General features: G+C 48.3%; 1 protein-coding gene across 2 annotated transcripts in view; it reads right to left on the bottom strand.

The window, feature by feature from the left end:
* Positions 1–659: 659 nt before the first annotated feature.
* flnba (filamin B a) overlaps positions 660–26,645 on the bottom strand; it is a gene marked incomplete at its 5' end in the record, with an annotated part of 76,604 nt that continues 50,618 nt past the window's right edge. The window contains 20 exons of one of the 2 annotated variants that reach the window (XM_080545687.1): positions 660–1,871; positions 2,513–2,716; positions 3,530–3,748; positions 6,201–6,377; positions 6,921–7,053; positions 8,694–8,809; positions 8,973–9,110; positions 9,310–9,576; positions 14,387–14,509; positions 15,011–15,163; positions 16,540–16,743; positions 18,533–18,691; positions 19,040–19,213; positions 19,336–19,464; positions 21,492–21,632; positions 21,988–22,090; positions 23,435–23,521; positions 23,653–23,900; positions 24,159–24,348; positions 26,077–26,230. In XM_080545687.1, the coding sequence (XP_080401813.1) occupies positions 1,684–1,871; positions 2,513–2,716; positions 3,530–3,748; positions 6,201–6,377; positions 6,921–7,053; positions 8,694–8,809; positions 8,973–9,110; positions 9,310–9,576; positions 14,387–14,509; positions 15,011–15,163; positions 16,540–16,743; positions 18,533–18,691; positions 19,040–19,213; positions 19,336–19,464; positions 21,492–21,632; positions 21,988–22,090; positions 23,435–23,521; positions 23,653–23,900; positions 24,159–24,348; positions 26,077–26,230 (3,307 nt within the window). In that variant the 3' untranslated portion in view covers positions 660–1,683. The remainder of the gene's footprint in view (positions 1,872–2,512; positions 2,717–3,529; positions 3,749–6,200; positions 6,378–6,920; positions 7,054–8,693; positions 8,810–8,972; positions 9,111–9,309; positions 9,577–14,386; positions 14,510–15,010; positions 15,164–16,539; positions 16,744–18,532; positions 18,692–19,039; positions 19,214–19,335; positions 19,465–21,491; positions 21,633–21,987; positions 22,091–23,434; positions 23,522–23,652; positions 23,901–24,158; positions 24,349–26,076; positions 26,231–26,645) is intronic. The other variant, XM_080545688.1, reaches the window with a different exon arrangement.

Here is a 26,645-nt window from a genome sequence, read left to right as displayed (position 1 = left end):
GTGATTGTGGCGGACATCTGCATACTCTTCTGACCTTTGACCTTTCAGCTTTAATATGAACGTTTATAAAGACTATGGCAGTCCATATAACAGCTTACTTCCTGTCGGTTAACTGGTGGCTATATTTCTACAAAACAGATCAGTGACAGATAAGTTCTATTTTAGAATGAATTGAGTGTCCCGTCCTTTCACTGGAAAGGCTACTTACGTCTCCTTACTGTAGAAGGCACACAGTTCAACAACTCCAAAGGCTGGTTTTCCTGGACACAGATTAACCCTTTTCATCCCTAAATAATATTATGCTTTTTAAATCCATGTAGAATGAGAATCTCCAAGGGGTTTCCCTCAGCTAAACAGGGGCCCCACCTTCAGTGCTCCTAATGGGCAGCCTAGTTGTAACCAAACACCCTCCGGCGAAAATACAACACAAGAGATCCTTTTACTTATTTATTCCAGTTTGCTTTAATCATCAAATGTACATCATTTCTGGGCATGTATTTCACATTAAGCCAGCCAGTACTAATACAAAACAGCTTTACTGTCACCCTAATATACTTTTACAAAATACTTTCATCCCGTGTATCAAAACTATCATTGATTAAGCAACATGACCATAACATAAGATAGGCGTCAGAAGTTTTCATACTTTTTTAAATTTATTTATGTAATTGCTGGAAATACAGAAAGTAATAATAATAATAACCAAGATGAGATGGCGTTTTCTGTCCTAACGCAGAGTGGACGCAGAGACGGGAGAAGATGGTGATTGTTTTTGGTAAAATAAACAGTTTAAAGGCAGAAACCCATTAGAGAACAGTACTCCACCAGTTCGATTATCCTAAAAGAGGAGGACAAATAGTTGTTTAAAACATTTTGTCAGTTGTATCCATTTCCCTACGATCTACATGGCAGCGACATAGAACACGTGTTGCAGATGTGCTCCTCTCCCCCAGAGCTCTTGCATCATGTCCTTGGTGAAATCTGGATGTTCTAATCCATCACCCAGTCTGTACGTAGCGTAGCCTACTAGAAGAGCACCCAGACACTCACAGTCTGAAGGGTTTAGGACTACAACAGCTACAGCAAGAACACATCCAAACATGCTTCTTCACACACATCTCCCTCGTCAGCTTGGCTGGGTACAGTTACAGTAAAACACACACACACACACACACACACACACACACACACACACACAGTCAGACACAGTCACAGTCCAGTTCATGCAGCAGTTAGTTACCATGGAAACAGCAGTGAGAAGCAGAGCTATGGTAACTGAGTTATTAATTGGCATCTTTGTGCATGGGGTCTGGAAACACTGGACAGTCTAGCGAAGACAACCATCAGTAGTAAATAACACTCAATGTTCTCTGTCTCCAGTTACATTGGTGATCAATATGACTTATGAAGAGATTTTGGTGCCCTTGATGCACGACGACGGTGCTCGATACGACAGGCTGATGACAAACGTTTGTACGAAACCTGTGATTACATATCAAACATCCATGTTAGGAGGAATCTTCTAATTTTGTGCATATGTTTTAATGTAAAATGTGTTGATACAAATCCATTTTACCTATCAAGTATATAAAACATTCTCAAGTGCAAAATGTGTCAATTCATAACATTGGGGCAAAACATTTACAATTAATAAGGAGTTCCCTGTTCCCTCCCCCAAGGGAATTATGGGACGGTGACGTGGAATGGTGACCCGGGAATATGCTCCTCCCCCCATTTGACAGCCAAGATGTAGTTGCCCCGCTCCTTCAGGATGTAGCTGACATTGTACTGCATGTTGCCCATGTGCTTGACGCACACCTCCTCACAGGGGATGTGAGGGCCGTGGACTCCCACCAGCAACATGTTCTTACCTGGAACAGCAACAACAGGGGAAATACATCAGCTTGGTAATAACACCTAGCATTAAATGGAACAGAGACATAGGGCTTTCACACCGGCAAAGAACCGTGCCGGTTCGCGTTCGGAAACCTCCGAACGTTGGCGCTGTCTGGCGAACGAGCCCGCGTTCATACCAGTGTATGAACGCGGTATACCAGACAGAGGCTTGCAACTAACAGCAACACAAAAACAGGGCAAAACTATATTAGCTTGTAGCTTACACCTAGAAAGAACAGGGAAAACAACATCAGCCTGTCACGAACACCTAGCATTGAAGAGACAACGCCATGACAGAATACACAGTAGACAATAGCTACATACAGTAAATCTAAACCAAATATCAAACATTTGACTGTCCTGTTGACCTTAACTAAGGTTAAAATATTGTACAGATCATGAAATCATGAAGAAAAAAAACGTGTTTTGGGTTTGAATGAATAACCCAGAGGATGTGTTTCCTGGACCCAGATTAAGCCTCACTTTACACCCCAAAAAAATCACGTCTAACAGAGAGTCTCCCTTTCAAAGGAATTGGCTTAATCTGTGTCCAGGACACAACCTCCTCATCTTGTACCGTCTTTGTTTGAAGGGCATCTCTGAGATTTCTCCTCACCGGCTTTGCTGCAGTCGATAGAGAAGCTGCTCCTCTGGCCCACGAAGGCCTTGTTCAGGCCCGCCCCCCGACTCTGCACCTTGCTGGCGTCCGAGGAGAAGCGTGGCAGGGCGCTGTGGGCGTTGGAGCTGGTCGCCTTGGTAACGGACTCCACCGTCAGGGTGGACGTCTCGCTGGCGTTGCTGACGTTGACCAGGCGAGGACCTGAGAGGAGAGGAGGAGGAGTAAAGCCCAATTTATACTTCTGCGTCGAATTTACACGCAGCTACGCCGTAGCCTATGCAAGGGCTCTCCCAATTTATAGTTCTGCGTTGGTCGGTCTGCGTCGCGTTGGTCGGTGTACTCATAGCGGCATAATATCTTTTTTTTTTTTTATGCTTGTTGTAAAGAAAATGTCTATAATGCATTGAAATGACATTAAACTAAGATGATACGATGGTTATCATAATTTTCAAATCTTTATTAATAATTACATTTCTGTCATGACTTTTTTTTTTTTATTGTGATAGAGATAGTAGAGATATGACAGGAAGTATGGGTGAGAGAGAGAGAGAAGGGATGACATGCAGGATATGTCCGCAGCCGGATTCGAACCGGGAACCCTGCGGTTACATGGTCAGTGCTTAGTCCGCTACGGCACCTAAGCGCCCCATGATTTCTAAATATTCTTAATAAAGTTTGAATTAATTCACCAACTGCCAGAGAATTTCCGAATGCTCACCAGTGTGAGTGCCAAGTGTTTTATGTGGTATTTACTTAGCAACAATACTTTGATTGTCTACAAAATGAAGCATAATTTCCGATACACTCTACATTCCTGGTGAATAAAGTCACCCGTGACACTCCAACAATGTTGGCAATTTGGACGACTTTATTCACTTTACTAAATAAGTTAATGGGTTGAAATATATAATGTCATTAATGTTTGATTTGATTTGAGAGGGGTTGTGCAGAGTATGTTGGTCAAGATCCATCAACCACAGGACCAGGTGGTAGCTGGCAGCTACAGTAACCTACCTGTGACCTTAGCCTTGAAGGGGCTGCCTGTGATGGGGTTGGGTCCTCCGTACTTGATGCTGATCAGGTAGTTGCCTGGAGCCATGGGGGTGTAGTGGACCCTGTAGCCCTCAGGAATCTCCTGGCACTCCATCTTCACCTTGGACGGGCCCTCGATGGTGACGGCCAGGGCCCCAGGGCCAGCCTTGGTGTTGTTGATGATGAACTCAGCCTGGTTGCCTGCAGACACACACACACACACACACGGAGAGACAGGGTTATGAGTTATAGAATTTTAGAGGTCAAACTGAGGCTCCCCGTTATTAAAAACCTCAGTTGGCTGAGAACACTCCAGGGGAGGCTGCTGGAGGTAGACATCAGAGGACAGGCTCACTGTAACGCATGGAACTGAATGAGGAACCGTCGTTCCGTTCCATGCATTACAATGAGGCCGTCCTCCGGTTTCTACCTCCACAAGCCTCCCCTGGCACATAGTGTATTGAGGAAGAGAAGCAGGGCAGAGGAGAAGAGCAAGAAGGAGGCTCCTCCTGGACACAACCAGGAGATGGATTATAGAAGAGGTTAGACACTGCTATCTGCCCGGCCACATACATAACATTCCAGGCATTCTAATCATTCTATATTCTTGACTCTCTGACATCACCACATGACCCAGACATCTGGAGGGAGATGATACCCTGCAGATGCAGCTAGCCTAGCAGACCACCTGACTGGAGAGATAAATCTGCCTGTAATGGTGCTCAGCAGACTGACACTATCAGAGCAGCAGGCCCGCGGGAGGCTGCACAGCCCTGTGTCTTGGTTAGGGTTAGGGCATCGTAAAGACTGATTTATACCTTCCTCCCTTTCCCTGTTGTTCTGCTTCTTCTTTACCTCTAACATTGTGCTGTTTCATGGTAAATGTTTTTGATGAATATGTTCCAAATGCCCTGTGTGGAACACATCTGTCACACAGTACCCACAGAATCCAGCCCTTTTGATTACTCTACAGTTGTAAACCGTCTTCGACAGTGTTAAATATGTGACACGGTCTGGTGCAAAGGACAGCAGGGTGGCAATTCTCAAGTCGTGCAAATGACCATATTACGAAAGTTTAAGTGTCGAAGAGCCCACTCAATATAACAAAGAACAGTTTTAGGATCACTAAATATTTATAATTTGGGAATTGGATGATCGTCTGTCATCCTGCTTCTAGGCTACTGGGTTAGTGATGCATGGCTTGGAAACAAACGTTTTAGGACGTGTTCAAAAGCAAGGACCGTGTGATCATCTAATTATGTGTAGTTATGTGTTTTTAGCATGTTGTGATGTGCTAAACTTGCAGTTAGATGTTCATAGCGATGTTCTTTCTTTGCTGCTAGCTAGCTACCAACACGATGGTAGCAAACATGTCTGTTTTGATTCAGGGCGATTTTCTCCGGTATTTGGTTTGAGGTGTACCAACATTCAAATAAGCATATCTTCTTCAACTCTTTGCAATGTTTGACACTTCATTTGAAAGCTTACATCTGCACTTTCACAATCCGTTTTTTTTTTTTTTTTTTTAAATGACGTTGCCCTACTTGGGGACTTTTTCACCACACCCTGTCACATTTGTACATGTTATATACATATACATTTCTGAACTGTGTTGGGTTTATGGCTGACATGTAGGCCTATCCCTACTACATCAGACGTTTAGGCTGTTTCTGTGAGCCATGTACATGTTTTTGATTGATAATACTGTGTAAATTGTCTTCGTTGTTATTATGTAATTAATTAATTTGATTATGTTTGTAATTTGAATGTCCATTTAGTTTCTGTTTGTTTATATATTTGTATGTTTATTTGTTATATGTTTGTAAAGCAGGGTCCAGTGAAACAGAGACCGTGGTCGCAGTAGGACCTCCCCTGCCAAAAATAAAGCTTTAATAAAATGTTTCAAAAATATTACGGAATAGATAAAAGTACAAATAAAAGTAAATAACGTTGTTGTTGAATGCTTGCAGGCCGGGCCATGTGTGGCCCTGGGTGAGGGAGGAACATTCCAGAGCGATGTGTATTGGTCTGCTAAACACTTTCCTGCTGCAACAATTAAATTCAAACACCGACAGACAAAAAAATCCAACAACCTTCCATTTGCTTTGGACACCATCCATAACTAATAGATTGTGTAACGTGAGACACCTCTGATGTAATCGGACCGCTCAAACAATAAAGAGCGTTTCAAACGCTGGGCTGAGAGGGAGGAACAGGCATCTGGTTCCCACACTGCCTGGTACTGTTGCTAGGGAGATGGGCGGAGTTGTGTTGCTGGGGAGATGGGTGGAGTTGTGTGTGCCATGACTAAGGGATGTAACAGTTATGATAGGGGCCTTAACATGGTGAGCTGGTTTGGGGTCAATCATTTTAAATTCTAAGTACTCAACAGCTTATTTCAACTGACTCCAACCCTGGTTATAAGTCCTACAAGAGGCAGGTAAACAGAGGTAACCAGGGCTATGTGAGCAGAGGTAACCAGGTAAACATAACTATGTGAGCAGAGATAACCAGGTAAACATAACTATGTGGGCAGAGATAACCAGGTAACGATAACTATGTGAGCAGAGGTAACCAGGTAAACATAACTATGTGAGCAGAGGTAACCAGGTAAACATAACTATGTGGGCAGAGGTAATCAGGTGTATCTCACCTGTCGTGCCTCTCTCCAGGCCGGCTCCGTAGGCGGTGATGAGCCCGGCGTCTCCGCTCTGGCCCGGCTCCCCCACCCGGACCTGGAACGGGCTGCCGGGGATGTGGCTGCCGTTGAAACGCACGTCGATGGTGTGGAGGCCGTTCTCCCGCGGGATGAAACGGATCGCATACTTGTCTGGGTGGAGGGAGGAGGTCACATGATTAAATTACAATCAATGTACAAGTACCAGACTTAAATGGGGGGGGGGGTTCATGTTTCCATACTGTACAGTAGCTATCATAGACGGTACGTGACTGAAGACCAGACTGACACAGGCTAGAATGAGACAGAGAGACAGGGCAGAGGAGGGTGGTGGAGGTAGACATCGGAGGACAGGGGAGGCTGGTGGAGGTAGACATCGGAGGACAGGGGAGGGTGGTGGAGGTAGACATCGGAGGACAGGGGAGGCTAGTGGAGGTAGACATCGGAGGATGGGCTCATTGGCTCATGGAATGAAATGAGGAATATCTATCTATCTACAGCTTGTGTACCATTCCTCATTGGATTCCATGCATTACAATGAGTCTGTCGGATCCTCCCGATTTCTACCTCCCCCAGCCTCCACAGAGATGAGAGCTGGGTATTGGCGTAGCGTCCTCCCCCCAGTAACAGTGAACAGAGAGATCAGAACCTCTCGGGCCTAGGCCCCGCCCCCTCACCTAAGCCCCGCCCCCTCACCTTGCTCCAGCTCAGACACGGCACACTCCTCCAGCGCCCCAGACGGACTGTGGACTTTGGCGTCGATGGCACCCTGCGCCCCGTTCAGACGCACCGCAAAGGATGCTGGGTGGTTCACCTTGAGCCCTGACTCCTGAAGGCAGCGAATACAGTCAACGGTTAAAGCAACATGGCCCCGCCCACAGTCTCTACACACCAATCAGAGGTGGTGTCCCATGGAGAAAAGGTTAAAGCAGTCATTTTTTACTTTTTCACAAAAAAAACATTTAGAAAAAGCACAAATAATATGTCAGTGATTGATTGATTACCTGTGCTCACCTTGGGACCAGTTAAAGCTGAGAGAGGTAAACCTGAACCCTCAAAGGTAGGTAGGGTAGAGTACTATAGTTCAGTTCTATAGATCGAGGTTTAGGACAGGTACTACAAGGTATACTAGAGATTAAATGTACTAGACTGAACACCATAATAGATGTTTTCTACCAGACTAAACCCCAGGACAGACGTCCTCTACAGACTAAAATACAAGAATAGATATAGGTTCTATAGGTATAAAGGATGAGGGATCTTGCGGTCTTCCTCTCTCTGCTTTAGCCAGCCTCTGTGTGAGCTGGCGTGTGGTTCCTGTGAACAGCCTTTAAATGAAACACAAGAGAAACACCAGTCTTCCCACACGAGTTGGATGGATGTCCAGCAGCTAGTCAAAGCAAGGGAGGCTCGATATGAACAGGCCCCAAACCTCCTCAGTGTTTTTGATGACAGTGTTTGTATATGATCCAGTGGTGTTGTGTACAGTGAACTGAGGTTTTTGTAGATCTCACAGGACATCGTCCGAAGCATCAAGACTAAAACCGGTTTGTTCTTGACCAGACTGACCAGACTGTTTGTTTTTGACCAGACTAACACATGATCTGAACCTGAAATGTATCAGGAGGTCTGTTTCAACGTGCGCCTACAAGAGCAGAACTAGAAACAGACTTTTAATAGTTTTAAGGTGTGATATTGAGCCAAATTCGTCTATTCCAGAAAGCCCACAGGAATGACTGACGACTCCAAGCCCTGAACGTAGTTTCTGTGTGTTTATCACACGCTGGAGACCCGTTGTGGATCCAGACACCAGGAACAACCTGGCTTAATCTGGCCTCCGGAGGACAGGGTGATGGGTCAGTTAGCTTCAGGGAGGGGAGAGAGTTATCCCGTACACAGAGCTGGGGTTCTATCCAATGGGCCGCAGTGCCTTAAGACTAGGGTGTTTGATACACTTCCTTATTCCATTCTGTCTATTACAATGAGGCCAGGCTCTGATTTCTACCTCCACTGGTCAGCACAGAAACGGAGTATAAGAAGTCTCATTTTATGTTTTTATAAGATGTTGAAATGATTCAGAGATATTATGTCTTACATGGATCTTACTGTTGTGTTCCTTATTTATTGACTGTGATGGTCCTGTGTTTAACCATTTCTGATCAGCAATAAAGCATCAATTCAATTGAATTACGAAACTGGTTCGTCATGGAAGGAAATTAGGAGATCTGATTAACCCTAAAACTATGTCCCAAGCCATGCATTAATCTCTGACAATCACACAGCTGAGAAGGTGATGCCGGGAGGTTAAGTTAAGGGTTCAGGGTTGTGTAGTTTGCGAGACTTTCAGGGGAGGACAGGGTTCGGAGGTCAGGGGTCAGTGACAGAGGAGGCGGAGCCGCCTGGCCCAGAGGTTTGCTAGCTGCGGACACGGCCAACGCTCAGGTGTGGAGATGTTCCCTCGTGTCTCACCTGAAGACTGGTGACAGTGAGTCGACGGGCGTCGTCCGCGGGGGCGGAGACGGGCACCAGGTAGGGGCTGTCTGGGATGTGCTCCTCGTTGAACTTCACCGCCACCTCGTAGTCGCCTGGAGGCACGGACACAGACATCAAGAGAGGCACAGACACAGACGTGAGGAGAGGCACAGACACAGACATCAAGAGAGGCACAGACACAGACGTGAGGAGATGACAACAGTAATGGCCTGATGTCATGCATTAAGTCTATGGTGGTAGAGGTCCGGTCCCTACCAGGTTCCTGGGCCACATACGACACCCCACAGGACCCGTCCTTCCGGTCCTCAAAGGACAGCTCGGCCTTGCTGGGGCCCTCCACCGCGATAGACAGGCCCCCTGCCCCTGCCTCCCGCGTCCAGATGCTGAACTCGGCTGTGGAGGAACACACACACACGCACACACACACGCACACACACACGCACACACACACACACACGGTCATCAACATAATCTGTCAATGCAAGAGACCTGGATCAAATACATCATTTCAAATACTTGTTTTGAGTAACCTCAGGTACCGTGACCGGGTCCTCTGTGTGCTGTGGTACTCTGTGTACTCTGAGTGCTGTACCTGGTACTCCTGACTCCGCCTTCTCCAGCCCGGGCCCGCCAGCACGGACCTTGTGCGCGCCCCCCTCCCCCAGGGGTCCCACGGTGAACTGGAAGGGGCTGCCGGGGACGTGCTGACCGCGGTACTTCACGCTGACCGTGTGCACGCCCATCTCGCGGGGCACGAAGCGCACGCAGTAGGTGTTGTTACCCGCGGCAACCATCTCGGCCTTCTCCGACGCGCCCGAGGGACTGGTCACCTGGGCCATGACATCATGGATATCGATCTCTGAGAGAAGGAGAGAGGGAGAAGGAGAGAGGGAGAGAGAAAGCAGGGAGAGGGAGAGGAGGGGGGAGAGAGAGGGAGAGAGAGAGAGAGAGAAAGAGCAGAGAGAGGGTGAGATGATGGATTAAAACAAAGTTCAGAAGAGGAGGATGGTGCTGTAGCAGTGCTGTATGGAGCTCTAGGGAGAAACCGTAGCCTTATATAACCACACCATCATCATCATCAGCAGCAGCAGCAGCAGTAGCAGGGAGATAATGCATCACACAGCAGTGTGGCTGTTACGACACAGCACTGCAGAGGCAGGAGAGATAACCCCCGGCTGTTCTGGGATCTGGACTTCAGAATCACATCAGCTTATCATGTTTTTAACTCCTTCAGTGCCGAGACCATAAAGTCACACAATCTGTCAACAATCTAGAGCGCCAAAGGTGACTTTTATTCACTAAAAATAAATCATAAATGATTGATTACGCTTCATTTTGTATCAAAGCATTGTTGCTTGGGAAATACCACATAAAACACTTGGCACTCTAGGTGGTGAGTTTTCTGGGATTCTTTGGCAGTTTAGTGAGTTAAAAGCAGAAAATAAAACAACAGAAATTAAAGGCACAATCTGTAACTTCTATTTCAAGGTCACACGTGCTTGTCAGTGTGTGTAAACTGTTACGGTGGGTCCTGGCAAATGTAACTGCTGCCGTCTCATTCGCCGCCCCCCCCCCCCCAAACTCACAGACTGTGGCTTTAATTCGGCGTTGTTGCTTTAAGAGTCGGCTAAAAGTGGACTGAGCTTATTGTGGGTGCATGAGAGGGGGGCAGGTCAGGTGACCAAACACACCACTGGAGCGCCATGCTGCGGTCTGAGGGAGACGGAGGAGAGCATTCTGCCAACCTCGTAGTCCACATGCCCAGCGCTAACAACGCACCCTCCAGCCCACAGGGCCGCGCTAGGGGGGCGCCACCGATCCACAGGCCCTCCGCCCGGCCCAGAACCAGGCCAGAGAGCCCCGAAATCACCCTGGGTCGGCGGCCCCCCGACCCCCCGGGACCCCAGCTCCACCACAGGGAGCAACAGGAGCGGTAGGCGGGCCGGGCCTGAGACTGGACCTCCCTAGCGAGGGCCAGGAGGAACCACGTCACTATAGAGGGACAGGGGGGAGGGAGGGAGGGAGAGGGAAAGACGGAGCAACACGCAGGGACAGAGACGAGGGCAGGGAGGGACACACAGGGGACAGAGAAGGAAAGAAAAAGAGAGAAAGAACAAGTGAAGGCTGGGAAAAAAGGTCTGAATAAATACGGTAGTAGTATAACAGTACTGTAAAACCAAGAAGGAAAACAGCAGAGTAGGAAACAGGAAACATGTTTGGAAGATGAGCACCCCGAGAAACAGACAACAGGAAGAGGACAGCTGCAGAGAGACGGTAAACAAAATGGCTGCTTGTAAACTAAGCACTGTAATCGGGAGGACAGGGCAGGACAGGACAGGACGGGGGCCTGGAATGGAATTGGGAATGGCACGTGTGTTTGATACGGTTCCCTATTCCGTTCCATGGCTTACAATGAGCCCGTTCTCTCGTTTCAACCTAAGCCAGCCTCCCTTGTTGTGGCTGCGCTCCCTAGGAGAGCTGCAGTCAGAGACCTGGTGGGGGTGCTTGGAGAGCGTTGGTGTCTGTAGCCACACACACACACACACACACACACACACACAGCTGGTCTGTACTCTACAGGGAAATGACAGCACACTCCACATTCAAGTCTTGACACAATGTGTAATATGTTATGAAGAGTAGCGTGCCTTGCATTACTGTCCAGATGGTTCCCGTTAGAGAACAGCAACTTAGACTCCCGACCAGACCTAGTCCCTACTTAGTCCCTACTTAGTCTCTACTTAGTCCCTACTTAGTCTCTACTTAGTCTTTACTTAGTCCCTACTTAGTCTCTACTTAGTCTCTACCTAGTCTCTACTTAGTCTCTACTTAGTCTCTACCTAGTCTCTACTTAGTCTCTACTTAGTCTCTACTTAGTCTCTACTTAGTCCCTACTTAGTCTCTACTTAGTCCCTACTTAGTCCCTACTTAGTCTCTACTTAGTCTCTACCTAGTCTCTACCTAGTCTCTACTTAGTCTCTACTTAGTCCCTACTTAGTCTCTACCTAGTCTCTACTTAGTCTCTACCTAGTCTCTACCTAGTCTCTACCTAGTCTCTACTTAGTCTCTACTTAGTCTCTACTTAGTCCCTACTTAGTCCCTACTTAGTCTCTACTTAGTCTCTACTTAGTCTCTACTTAGTCTCTACCTAGTCTCTACCTAGTCTCTACCTAGTCTCTACCTAGTCTCTACCTAGTCTCTACCTAGTCTCTACCTAGTCTCTACTTAGTCTCTACTTAGTCTCTACTTAGTCTCTACTTAGTCTCTACTTAGTCTCTACTTAGTCTCTACTTAGTCTCTACTTAGTCTCTACTTAGTCTCTACTTAGTCTCTACTTAGTCTCTACTTAGTCCCTACTTAGTCTCTACTTAGTCTCTACCTAGTCTCTACTTAGTCTCTACTTAGTCTCTACTTAGTCCCTACTTAGTCTCTACTTAGTCTCTACTTAGTCTCTACTTAGTCTCTACTTAGTCCCTACTTAGTCTCTACTTAGTCCCTACTTAGTCCCTACTTAGTCTCTACTTAGTCCCTACTTAGTCCCTACTTAGTCTCTACTTAGTCTCTACTTAGTCTTTACTTAGTCCCTACTTAGTCTCTACTTAGTCTCTACCTAGTCTCTACTTAGTCTCTACCTAGTCTCTACCTAGTCTCTACCTAGTCTCTACTTAGTCTCTACTTAGTCTTTACTTAGTCCCTACTTAGTCTCTACTTAGTCTCTACCTAGTCTCTACTTAGTCTCTACTTAGTCTCTACCTAGTCTCTACTTAGTCTCTACTTAGTCTCTACTTAGTCTCTACTTAGTCCCTACTTAGTCTCTACTTAGTCTCTACCTAGTCTCTACCTAGTCTCTACTTAGTCTCTACCTAGTCTCTACCTAGTCTCTACTTAGTCTCTACTTAGTCTCTACTTAGTCCCTACTTAGTCTCTACTTAGTCTCTACTTAGTCTCTACTTAGTCTCTACTTAGTCCCTACTTAGTCCCTACTTAGTCCCTACTTAGTCTCTACTTAGTCTCTACTTAGTCTCTACTTAGTCTTTACTTAGTCTCTACCTAGTCTCTACTTAGTCTCTACTTAGTCCCTACTTAGTCCCTACTTAGTCTCTACCTAGTCTCTACTTAGTCCCTACTTAGTCTCTACTTAGTCTCTACTTAGTCTTTACTTAGTCTCTACCTAGTCTCTACTTAGTCTCTACTTAGTCTCTACCTAGTCCTACCTAGTCCCTACCTAGTCTCCTGATCAGCAACACACAGCTACACAGAGAGAAATTGTGTAACAAGGAAGGGAAATTGTCAATAATAAATCATATAGAACCTCAGACTAGACCAGCAACATTCCTCTCCCTGTCACCTGCCAGGCATATACCATTTCATCTTTATGACATTCTTACTGTGTTCACATCTGAAAATAACATTCCGACAGTAAGCCATCTCGCCAAACATCTAGGCTACACAACACACTGTCTGTACTACACACTGACTACAGTACAGCCCTGTGCCGTGGAGACAGGAAGTGGCTCCCTCCCAGACAGGATATGAGACAGATAGTGTGAGACACATCCATCAGACACCCTCCAGTCAGCTCCATCACTGGGGCCAGAGGGAGGGAGGGAGGGAGGGAGGGAGAGGGAGGGGGCAGGGGATACTGGGACTCTGAAACAATGGCAGGTATTGATAGTATTCACCTGGCTCTCCTGGAATGGGGATCACAGCCATAGAATGTAAAAAAAAAAAAACTTCAGTTATGCAGAGAACCCCACCCTGTCCACACACACACACACACACACACACACACACACACACACACACACACACACACACACACACACACTCTCTCTCTCTCTCTGTCTCTCTAAAGTCATCAACTCCTGGCCTAGTTCCCTAGATCTGAAACAACAGGATATTCAATTCCACCTGATCTATCAAAGGACAACATGGGACATCATCATATGATCTCTCTTATACCCACAATATCAGATTATGCTTTCAGATTTACACTTCTCCAGTGTATCGGGCATAGGGTGGAGGGCGTAGAGGATAGGGGATAGGGCTTGTTTCTGGACCAGGCCTGTGTTTCTGGTGCACACATGCCTGTAGGTTAATCATTCCTGTCGTCCAGGGCGAGCATGCCTGAGACCCAGAAACAAGGGAGCGGTGGGGGGGGGGGGGGTCTGGGAAACGGAGTTCAGTCTCAGGTTACAGCTCCATCACACCATGACAGCTTTTATATGCCACACAGACCAGAGGCCCTACAGGTGGCAGACGGCTCATATAGACGATATGATGATGTCTTCAGAGACCAGAGGCACATGAAAGAGCAGTGAGGCTAGGAGAACGTTCCTGGCTGTAAGTCATGTCCCCCTGGAGATATATATATATATATATATACATGTAGCCTTGTCCTTACCAAGAAGATTTAAAACGCATCACATCTAAAACAAAAACACCATAGTTCACCATAAGTAAAACTGTGAAGCTGAAAGCTCAACGACTTCTCCTCCTGTTCCTCGGCCGAAAGGTCACATTGATGACTTGACTTCATTCAGACATGAAGGTCACGTGGACACTAAACCTTTTGGAGGCGTTTGGCGATATTAAACGAGGTCATTGGGATTGGTCACGGACCCCTGGTTTCCTCTCACAAAAGCGTTCCCACGGAGCTCTTTGCTAACCTGGGATCTTAAGGTTGAGGTCGCAGACGCTCCCCACGGCGGCGATGGAGGCCGCCTTCTGACGGCGCGTGATGCTCTCCCTGATACGGCCCTCACCAGTCACCTTCACTGTGAACGGACTTCCTGTGGACAGACGGACAGAGACGAGAACATGATCATCAGACAAACAGAGGGATGGATGGATGGACAGACAGACAGAGAACAGACAGACAGACAGACAGACAATCAGGCATATAGGGAATAGTGAATGTGTAATAAAATGTGTATAGTTTATTTAATCTGTTTCCCTATCCAGATTGGAAACTTCCTATTCTCAAACCCGGTCCCACCTAGAACCCAGTCCACCCCTAGAACCCAGACCCCCCCTAGAACCCAGTCCCCCCCCCCCCCCCCTAGAACCCAGTCCCCCCCTAGAACCCAGTCCCTCCCCTAGAACCCAGTCCCCCCCCCTAGAACCCAGTCCCTCCCCTAGAACCCAGTCCCCCCCTAGAACCCAGTCCCCCCCTAGAACCCAGCCCCCCCCCCTAGAACCCAGCCCCCCCCCCTAGAACCCAGTCCCCCCCTAGAACCCAGACCCCCAATTCCCTCCACTGCCTTCACAGTGGTGCGGGTGTGATGTCGTACCTGGCACGTGTTCCTCAGCGAACCTGACAGAGACGATGTAGGAGCCGGGCTCAGTGGGACAGTAGGAGACGCCGCAGGTCCCGTCCTCCTGGTCCTCCGTCTGGATGTCCACCTTGCTGGGCCCCTCCACGGCCAGGGCCAGGCCCCCGTAGCCTGGGGACAACAGTCAGTTATAGCGCAGCTCCACAATGACATATTACTATGTAAAGCCATTTAGCAGACGCTGTCATCCAAAGCGACGTGCGATAAGTACGTTTGTCTAAAGTAAGTGAAGCAACCGTACATCAGTCATTGTATGTAAAATATTTGATAAGAACAAGTGCCATCAGCAATCACAGTGCTAGAGAAAGGAAGAAACTTTTTTTCTTTTTTTTTTCTTTTTTTAAAGTTCAGATAATGTAGGGTGTTAGGGGGTGGATCGGTCTGAACAGGGTGTCAGAAGACAGTATCATCACAAAGCACTTAACAGTGACACGAACCTAAGCCTCTAGAACGTCAGCCTATCCTCACATGACGTTTGTCACATTTCCCGGCCTTTTTTTTTTAATTCTGTCGTCGAAGATGTCCGTAAACAGGAAACGGGAGCCCTGCAGCTGTGTACGATGATGTCATAACGCAGCATAACGCGAGTCCACCTTTAAATGGTTAAAGCATCGGTGACAGGAAACCCTGGCTTCACACAGCAGGACCGGGTGAAGGAATGGAATCATACTGTAACCATAGCACCTCGTCAAAAAGACCTGGACTAACAAGAGAGCTAATTAAAGAACAGGACTGTGGGCTTCACCAGAAGTAGAGTGTTTTGGGTTTCCCGTACATACACAGACCGTGGTTCCCATTAAGTCTATTTCGGTCCCCCATATCCACCCTTAGGTCACTTCTCAGGGCTTGGGCGGGGGCCATCACCATCCTACCTAATTACGCTGATTCCAGAGCATAAAAAAAACTGTGTTAAATGAACCATAAAAGAGCCCTGGCGCTTTGGCAAACGCTCATCATTTCTCACTTACGCACGTAAGCACTCCAATTACCGGAACTAGGAGGTGAGAACAGAACAGGTCAGAACTATGTGGCGCCGTCCCAATAGAGGGAAGAGGGGGTGGGGGGAATGAGAGCAGCTCGCCGCTCTCGCCAGCATCAGTCAACTAGCTGGTTTCCATCTGGGGATCCACTACATCTTATGACGCAGTTTAATAAGACTGCCAAACATGCCTACGTCATCCCCACCCACATACTTACAACATTAATAGATCGATCCTAATTTAAAGAAGTATATTAAGTTATTAACTCCCGCCTAGGCCTCACAAACTAGGGTAAGACTCCACTCCGAAAGCAAAACACTTACTTTGGTAAAACAAGGGTTAAACGAGAAAGAGAAAGAAAGAGAGAGACAATGGCCTGTTGTTGATGGAGGAGTTAGATCCATAAAGCATCGTCACTCACGGCTGTAAACGATGTATGTGAACCATTTGATTAGAAAAGAAAAAAAGAAAAGAAGAAGAGAGAATTAGAGACTACAATGTCCTCACCTGCTTCCCTGGTGTCTACCAGGAAGTGTGCCATGTCGAAGGTGGTCCCCTCCGCCAGACCGGCTCCGTAGGCCTTCACCTTGCTGGCGTCTCCGATCTCAGACTGGACCACCATGATGGTGATGGGGCTGTTGGCAACATGGCGGCCGTTCTTCTTTATGCTCACCAGATGCTCCCCGACCTCTCTGGGGATGAAGGAAATACCTGAGGGAGAGAGAGGGAGAGGGGGGTGTGTGTGAGAGAGAGGAAAAAGAATGGGAGAGGGGGGGACAGAGAGGGGGGGGGGGGGGTAGTAAGAGGGATGGACAGTTAGAGAGACAGTTAGACGCCTCAAAAAACCTTCCCTCTACATAGCTGCGTACACACGAAACAGATACAGCCCTGTACAATCAACCCTATTCACGAGGGCCACGCCAATAAAGCCAAACGCACAGCGGGACGAGCGCGGCCGGATCTGTTCAGACAGGCCCGTGTGAAGGCAAACAAACCCCGCCCTCTCACTCCGCCGACTAGCGAGTCCTCAACAAGTTCTCACCCACTCAGGCCCATAAATCGGTGGCAAGGGGAATCAATTAATCTACCAACATTTTATTTGTAGAGCGAGTTTTCACAGATCGACGTTTTTTTACCCACATAATATGCTCGACAGAAACCGCAGCAAAAAACAGCCTTGAGCAAGCTAGTGAGGGGTGGGGAGTCACCCCCAAGCTAGTGAGGGGTGGGGAGTCAACCCCAAGCTAGTGAGGGGTGGGGAGTCCACCCCAAGCTAGGGCGAGTGGTGGGGAGTCACCCCCAAAGTAGACTCTTTGGAGACTGGTGAGTCGGACCCGACTCTCACGACTCTCTCTCTAAATTCCACTGATAATTCATGTCTGAGGCGACAAGATGTTGTTAGAGAACGGCAGTATTCTCCCACAATGCATCACTAGCCCGGTCAAACAGTTACGCAATCGATGAATCCACTCACCGCAGAGCGAGTTTCATAGATATTAGATAACTTTTTTTTTTTTGGTGGGCTTGCTTCTTCAACATACTTATTATTAGGTTCTGACTAAATATCTATCTATCTATGACCTTCTATCTTTCCAACCTTATATCTATCTAACCTTTCAACTAGCGAACATCATCCATTCTTCCTGTCACCTGACACTACAGCTTCACTCAGCATAACCCATAACATACTGATTAACCTCTTCATTGTTTTGATCGTTCTATACATAGAGGTAGGAGGTTAATCAGTATGGGCATGAGTACAATAGTTGGAAGGTACAATCGCTGGAATGTTCCGCCCCAAACCGCCGCTTAACAAAGACCTTCAGTGTGCCATTCCAATACAACAGGAATGCTCAGGTGAGTTTGTGGTGAGACATTCAGAACACATGATGGATATCCCACTTCTGTTTATCTGCATTTCTGAAGAAATGCCTTGTATACAAAACGGTACACCAGCACCACGCTACATACGTGACATGTCAACTTAATGTCACCATGTCTGAGGAATTCCTAATTAACTATGGCCTTCAGGGGGTCATTCCAAAACAACAGGAATGTTAATAAGTTAGTTTCTATGAGACCTGTTTAGTGAAGACATGACAGCTGATGTGTTCAATCAGTTAGGAGTTGTGAAAGGTGAGCACATACTGTACATCTGAGGTTAGCATCCATGTGGCTGAATGATGCCCAAATTTGGACAAAACTATGGTGAAAGGTGAGCGTCATACTGATTATGAATCAACCCCCCAGAACCACCTCTCTCCCCAGTCTCACGTCCCTTCCCACCTCCCTCCCCAGTCTCCAGCCACCCAGTCCCCCCCCGCCCCCCAGTCTCCAGCCGCCCAGTCCCCCCCCCCCCACCCCAGCCTCTCCCCAGTCTCACGTCCCTTCCCTCCTCTCTCCCCAGTCTCCAGCCCCCCAGTCTCTCCCCAGTCCTCCCCCCCCCCCCCCCCCCGAGTCTCTCCCTAACCCTAACCCCCCCAGTCTCTCCCCAGCCTACCTATGTGGTTGTTGGGTTGTCTCTTGAGCAGGCAGGGCTCGTCGCGGCCGGAGGGGGCGGTGATGCTGGCGGTCAGCAGACTCAGGTCCGGCTCGTTGATGTCCAGGGAGAAGTCTGCAGCCGAGCCCAGCTTCACCTGGGACCGCCGCCTGCTGTCCTCTGAGACCAGACACACAACGGTGGAGTCAGAACATATACCTATCTATCCATCCATTCATTCATCCTTCCATCCATCTTCTGCATACACTCACATGGAGCTGGGCGAGGTCGCACCTAGACACTGGTCTTGGGTCAGTATTGCATCTCCCACCCTCTCTCTCTCTCTCTCTCTTTCACTCACACCCACACACCCACACACACCACCATACACAGTCGGAGGACTTCCTTCTTACAGACATCAACAACAACAACAGAATCCAAAATCTGCCGTCTATCAACACTGTTCAAAGGACTATCATCATCATCATCATCATCATCATCAGGTCATGGGGAATCATTGGGTCGTACCTGTGATGCGGGCGGTGAAGGGGCTCCCAGCGATGTGTTTGTTGTTATAGCGGACCAGGACTTTGTAGTCTCCCGGCAGGGTGGGCAGGTATGTGACTGTACAGGTGCCGTCTTTGTTGTCGACACAGCTGATCTCTGCCTTGGACGGGCCCTCGATGGCCAGGTCCAAACCACCTGACACAACAGAGGAGAGGAGAATGAAAATAATAGATATTTAGTGTCGGTCGCTCAATGGGAAATCTGCATTTATTTGGTGCTGCAGTACCCGACACACACACACACACACACACACACACCTTCTGCGGCGTCCTCGGTGAAGATGGTGAAGGTGGTGGTCTTGTTGGCGATGCCGTAGACCAGACCCGGGCCGTACGCAGTCACGTTCGGGCTGTTAGCGTTGTTGACGTAGAACTGCAGAGGGCTCTCTACACAAACAACAACAACATATCAACATTAATAACCTGTTTGAACACACAGCAGCATCTGTGTCATACAGGAGACATTCTCCTGTGACCATGGAACCACTGCACAGGACACGCGTGGTGAGTACATGTTGTACAGGACACACGTGGTGGTGAGTACATGTTGCTTGAACCAGTAGACCAGCACTACAGCAGGTACCAAAGCTGTGTTCTGGAAAACCTTGTTAGTGCGTAGGTGAAGTTGTGGGTGGTGGTGCTCATTGTTCATTTTGTGGTGTTGACAAGCGATAACCTCTCATTTAAAACATAGTTTAAGAACATTATCTTCAACACTGAATGTGATTGTAATTTGGCCAGTCCTAGATGAAGATGATTTGGCCGGGGCGCTTGGTGTCGTAACGCACTAAGCGTCGACCATGTATCCGCAGGGTTCCCGGGTCGATTCCGGCCACAGACATATCCTGCATGTCATCCCCTCTCTCTCTCCCCCCCATCCTTCCTGTCAAATCTCTACTGTCTCTATCACAATAAAAAGAAAAAAATATGAGTGGGACTGCCCCACTCAGAAAAAAATAACTTAATAACTTAACTAACTGAAAAAAAAAAATGAAAAAAAAAAGAAGATGATGATTTGGCCAGTCCCAAGACGAACAAAACGCAGTTTATACTCAAGAACACAGGGAAGCTATGGTAGCCATGGCGACGCAACCGCATACGGTAAACATACAGTAAACACCACAGCAGAGCCCAGTGATTGGTGCCTAAACAACAATAGACAAAGAAGCCCAACCCAAAGCCTTTCACAAGGACCACAGTGGGCAGTCCTGGGGACAGGATATCCACATACATAATTACATGACTTTCATCATTCATCCAGGAGGAAATGACAGAGCAGGAGTCCTGAGGAGGCTAGCAAGGAAGGGTGCGGCGGTACAAGGCTGTGTGTTCACACACACACACACACACACACACACACACACCAGGGTATATACAGGAATCTTGAGGTTAATTTCAATACCTTTCTAAGACTTTTTAAAGACCGTGTCAATATTTTTCCAGACCTCACCGCCACTTCGAGCTGTAACCGTTTACATCAGTGAGACCTTTAACTTAACAGTTTTAGTTTGCAATAGACTAGACCACTGTCATACAACAGAATTTCCGGTTCATCTTTGTTTTTTAATAAAACTAATACATTCACAAACTTTTACTAAATGTTTTTAGGACTCAAACTCTTTGGACAGAGTCTAATTCAGAAAAATACCAACAAAATTCAAGACCTCATAAAATCGGGATAAGACTTTTTAATACTTATTAAGGGTCTTGATTTTCCCAAAATTGATTTATCAACTTTTAATACTTTTCAAGACACCACTTTCCCTGACACACACACACACACACACACACACACACACACACACACACACACCCACCCCTGGTAACTGTGAAACGCCAGCTCCCTCAGACAAGCGTGGACAGGAGGAGAGAGGAGAGGCAAAAAAACGAGTCTTGGTCCACAGTACCACTCCTAGTGTCCCTGTGGTGGGAGAGTTGTGCAGTACATTCTCCTGCAGTGATGTCATCCAGGAGTTGTCTTTCACCACCTCATATAAATCACCAGCCTCCACAGGGGGGGTTTCCTCTCCTGTGTTCTTAAACAACATCTATCTCCTCTGTTCAACTCTCACATCAACTAATCCTCCCTGACACGCACATACACGTGCACGCACACACACACGCAAGCACACGGACACACACGCGCGCGCACACACACACACACGCGCGCGCACACACGCACACGCACACGCCCACAAAACTCATCTCATGGTATGACTTCAATGTACAAAAATGCTGACAGGAAATTCATCATCCTGTACTTTCTGCGCAGGAGAAAGACCTTGTTTTCTGCACCAGTTAGCTAACACCTGAGACTGAGGGGGAGAGGGAGGGGGATGGAGGAATGAGGGAGGGAGGGAGGGAGGTGAAGGAATGAGAGTGAGAGGGAGTGTTGGTTTCGTCTGAGCGCTGACCTGGTATGTGTGTTCCGTTGAACTTGATGTGCATCTCGTGGAGGCCAGCCTCGGTGGGGGCGAACTTAACCGTGACCGTCCCGTCCTTGTTGTCGATGATCTCTGGCTGGGCCGTCTTCCCTGACGGCATGTGTACCTCACCTAGGGGGTCAAGAGAGGGGTCGCTTAGAACCTTCGGTGTTGTCGGAACCTCTCCCCTTTGCGTCATCCGTCATGTGATTAAAGGCTTTCATTCCGATTGGTCTACGGAATGAAACTGAAAACCGGCGTCCTCTCTGAAGCCCTGCCAACGTGATGACATACCTACTTCCGCAGAACAGGACCAGACAGTGTTTATGTTCTTTTATGGTAATGAAACCTCATGTTTTAGGTCAATGCAGGAAGTGACTTGGGTGGTCAACCTCTCTCTCTCTGCAGCAGATGGATTACCTCTACCCTAAGTTTCTCTCTCTTCCTCATTCCTCTCACTGTGTCTGTCTCACTCTGTCTCTCTCACCTGTGATCTCTCCCTTCCTGAAGGCGAAGGGGATGACCATATCGAAGGGTCTGAAGCCTGTCCCGTTCATGCTGTTGAGGGGATTATACGACCCATCTGTCACCTGTACAGGACATGAGAGGGAGGGGAGAGGGGGGGGGGGGGACAGACGGTCCAATGAGTCACAGATTATCACGGTATCTCTGTCACTTGATTCTCTATTCTAGTATTCATTCTAGTGTGGGTACTGTAGTTCATTGTCTAGTCTAGTGTGGGTACTGTAGTTCATTAGGGAACGAGAGGAGCTGTGGTGAGGTAGAGAGAGAGTAGGGGGGATCAGATAGTCGAACGATTCAGCCACAGCAGTGTCGTGCCTCTTGCAGATGAAGGAGGGAGGGATGCATTGAAGGAGGAAGGAGGGAGAGAGAGAGAGAGAGAGAGAGAATGGTAAATCAGCCACACCACCACACCTGGAAAAGCAAGGAGTCTCCAGAACCCTGGGGAGGGAGGAAGAGGAACCTAAATACCCGTAACCGTGGTAATGTGGAGTAAAGCACATGGGCTGGAAACAAGGGAGAGGAGATCAAAGAGGAGGAGGAGGAGGAGGAGGAGGAGGAGCACATTTGGAAAGATGCCCTCCAATAGTCAGACTTACAGTGCTATACATGCGTGAGTGAGACAGGTCTGGCATAGGAAACTAACCTTCCAGTGGTAACAGACGTAATCTATCTAACTATCTATAGCATCTATCTATCCATTCATCCATCCATCCATCCATCTAACTAGCTCTACCAGCCTGTCCTTTATCTACACAGTATCTATCCAGGTTGTCACAGAGCCGGTCCCACGCCCGCCTGGTGTGGTGGGAACCAGAGACCAGACCACAGGTTTTCCACTGTCTATTGTCCTGGGGTAACTGGGGTTGGCAGGACGCCAACAGAGGGGGCCTCTAGGCCTTTCATGGAGACCAGATAACTCAACGGGACATGCCACTGGAATGGACTTGTTTTTCCCAAAACGCCACTCACGTAAACTAAACTGTACTACCTTCGCGAAGGTCTTTGTTCCACTTTTAAGGCCGTTTCATGGAACGATGTACAGTAAGGCATCTCGAGTGGATTCGTGGGCCAAACTAACACCATTATGTAAATGCTACAGTACTTAAATGTACAGTCACAAAGGGCAAAGATACCAATGCTTTAGTCACTGAGGGGTGAAAGCCACAGTGGAGATTCAAGGGGGGGAAGGGGGTGTTTGTGAACAAGCCGTTAGGAGACAGCAGCCATTTCCTGGAAATATGAATGGAGAGAAAACGGAGTGAGTCATTACTGACGGAGGTCAGGCCAGGCCAGGAGAGAGGTGGGGGGGTGTGAGTGGGAGCGAGAGAGAGACAAAGAAATTGAGAGGACAAAGGGAGACAAGAGATGGAGGTAGAGGTCTGTGTGTGTGTGTGTGTGTGTGTGTGTACCCAGGGCTGGAAGCCCCCTCCAGGGGCTGCAGCCTGCTGCTGCTGAGCTGACTGCTGCTGCATCATCAGTGGAGCCTCCTCAGTAGCCTGAGGGGTCACAATGGAGGTCAATCTTCAACACACACATAGTCACGAACAATACGCGCACGCACACGCACACGCACACGCACACGCGCACACACACACACACACACACACACACAGAGGCCGTGTCTCACCATGACTCTGAAGGGGCTCTTGGGGACGTTCTCCCCGCCGAAGCGGACGTAGATGACGTAGCTCCCGGGGTCGGGGGCCGTATAGAAGATGTCAAAGGTGCCGTCGTCGTTCTCGATGACCTCCGCCTCCACCTCCGTACCGTCCGGGGTAACCACCACGCACGTCACCTTCCCCTTCCCGGCGGTCTTAGCGTTGACCACGAAGCCCACTTCCTGTCCGATGGCGATGGTGGGGCCGATGCCTGGGCCTGGGGAGGGGGGAGGAGGAGGGAGGGGGGAGGAGGATGGAGGGGGGAGGAGGAGGAGGGGGGAGGATAGAGGTGAGGGGGTGAGGTGATGAAGAGGAGGGCATAGAAGACATGCTCAGAACGGCTGCTCAGGGTGCGGCATTCAAGTTGCTAGTGCTGCTCCAATCACAGGCTACGGTTCTGTGACAGACCCTCCTACTTTCCCATCATGCTCCATCAGTTCCTGGACAACAACGGAAGTAAGTTCCTAACCCTCACCTGTAACGGTGCACTTGGTAGCGTCCCCGGTGGCCGTGGCCCTGACCCGGTAGGGTGACATGGGGATCTCGTCTCCTCCGTACTTGATGACGATGGTGTAGCGCCCCACCTTGTCCGGCACATAAGACACCTTGTAGGTCCCATCCTGGTTGTCATGGATACTGGTCTTCTTGGTCTTCCCATCCTGGTCCTGGGAGAAAAGAGAAAATATATGTTTCAGGTTATGAGACGTATATTACATAATCAACTACATACATTACCACATAGATGTTACATTATCACATAGAAGTTACATTACCACATAGATGTTACATTACTACATACATTAGCACAGATGATCCATCTCTGTGTTTCATTAATCCTGTACATTTGTTTCTGTAACTTTTCCACGCACGGCCAAGACCGTCACCCCAGGCTAACTGAACACAATGACTGAGAGCAGTGGAGACCTCAGCACAGCACCACTGCCAAGGGAGGGGTGTGTGTGAGAGGGGGAGGAATCTATACATATGTGTGTGTGTGTATGTGTGTGTATGTATGTATGTATGTATGTATGTATGTATGTATGTATGTATGTATGTGTGTGTGTGTGTGCGCGTACGCGCACGTCTTGAGAGATCCCCAGTTGAAAACTGAGCTCATCCTCCAAGAGGAGCTTTAACACTCCATCTGGCCAGTTTACAAGGCAGCGCCGTGGACGTCCATCCATTACTAGCCTGCGGAGCACCAGGGTGAGGGGAGAGGACAAGGCTCATCTGGTCTCCCAGGGAGATTAATCGATCACAGATACCTAGATGAGAGAGGTCGCCGGTGACCATCTATCTGTCTCAGGCGTGCTCATCTGGTCTGAGGACATTCACTTGGCTCAAGGAAGGAGAGAGTGTACTGGACAGTCAACAGCAGTGTGTGTGTGTGTGTGTGTGTGTGTGTGTGTGTGTGTGTGTACATGAGGGTGTGTGTGTGTGAGTCTCTATCGATTATTGCATTGAATGTGTGAGCTGGCCAGGCACAGAACCACCCCTGGTCAGCATCATCCCATCAGCTGACTGACTGGTTCACAGTGTCCCCAGGAGGGTTCTAGAATCCCCGTTCAAAATGGCTGCCAAGACCCGGAGCCTTGCGACATCACACTGACAGACGGAGCTTTTGCAAGCTTCTTCTTGTACCACGGTTCCACTGTCTGTGGCTCAGTGGGTCAGACGTTGGGTCTGGTAATGTGTTCTAGATGGTTCTATTAACAAGTTCTACATGGTTGTTGCACGGCTGTCCAAAGTCTCTTTGGACAGAAGCATCTGCTTTAAGGCAATATGATTGTGAAGATAACCAAGCTAATCAAGTCTACAGTAAACACACTGATGTAGCGCCCCTCGTGGTGTGAATTGGTATAGCACCTCCCTTTGGGCCAATCAGTGTCATTTTGTAAACGCCTGATCTCAACGGCAAGTGTCATAAAAAGTCTCCCAGTGGTGTCTGAGATATCACGTGTGATACGCAAACATATGAACATACAGTATGAATGAACATACAATATCCATAGTCCCACCCTCATTGCGGGGGACATTTCTTCGGCGTATGGGTTGTTTCCTCTCCACTCCACCAGGCTCGTCAGCAGACCTCTCCCCCGGCTGCTGCCGAACACCAGCCCGGGTGAGGGGCCCTGGTTGGCAAACTTTGTTTCGCTTCTTGCCTTTAGCAGTCATTAGCTACTTACGGGGGGGCACCACGAGAAGGTGTTTGCCACGCCACATCAACACACACGGATGCTGAATGCTCTCTATTCGCTTGGTGATTCACAGTTCGCACAAGGTTTTTCACTTGTTGTGAACTTAGAGTTCACTAGCTTCAGAGTCCCCTATTCACAATTCATTGAACTAAAGTCCTGAGGAAAGCAGTTAAATAAGACGTGTCGTCTACTCACAGTGATGAGCACGGCCAGCTGCCCCTCGCCGGCGTCCTTGGCGTCGATGGTGAACTCGACGGGCAGACTGGCGGGCACACCTGAGGTCAGCCCTGGCCCGGTGGCACGCACCTTACTGGCGTCGTGGGTGGGCAGGACGCGGAACTTGATGGGGCTGGAAGAGGAGAACAGAATAGGACGTTACACCAGGTGTCATGAGGAGGAAATTCTATCGCGATTTGCGAGGTACCGTAATCTACTGTAACAAGCCGATGCTAATTAGCTAGCTCTGTTTTCAACATGTTAAGGACATTGTAGAGGTATAGGGTTTCAACTAGGGTTGGGTACCGAAAATCGGTACCGGTATATACCGGTTACTTTACATTCGGTATCTACCGTACCGAATTGCAAAGGAGATTTCGGTACCTCATTTCGGTACTTTTCTATCTCGCCCCCTGGTGTCCGGTGTCATGCAACAGTCAACTGGTGACTCGTGACGTCACATCGCCTGTTAAATTTCCACTCAGTGCGTGTCGTGGTAGTGAGCTGAGCAGTTGTGTTACGAGTTAAGAAGAGTGAGTGAAAGCATA

This window comes from Nansenia antarctica (genome assembly GCF_963989245.1).
Source record: "Nansenia antarctica genome assembly, chromosome: 15".
Taxonomy (NCBI): Eukaryota; Metazoa; Chordata; class Actinopteri; order Argentiniformes; family Microstomatidae; genus Nansenia; species Nansenia antarctica.
Note: the sequence above shows the minus strand (reverse complement) of the source record. Positions and strands in the feature narration are given on the sequence as shown.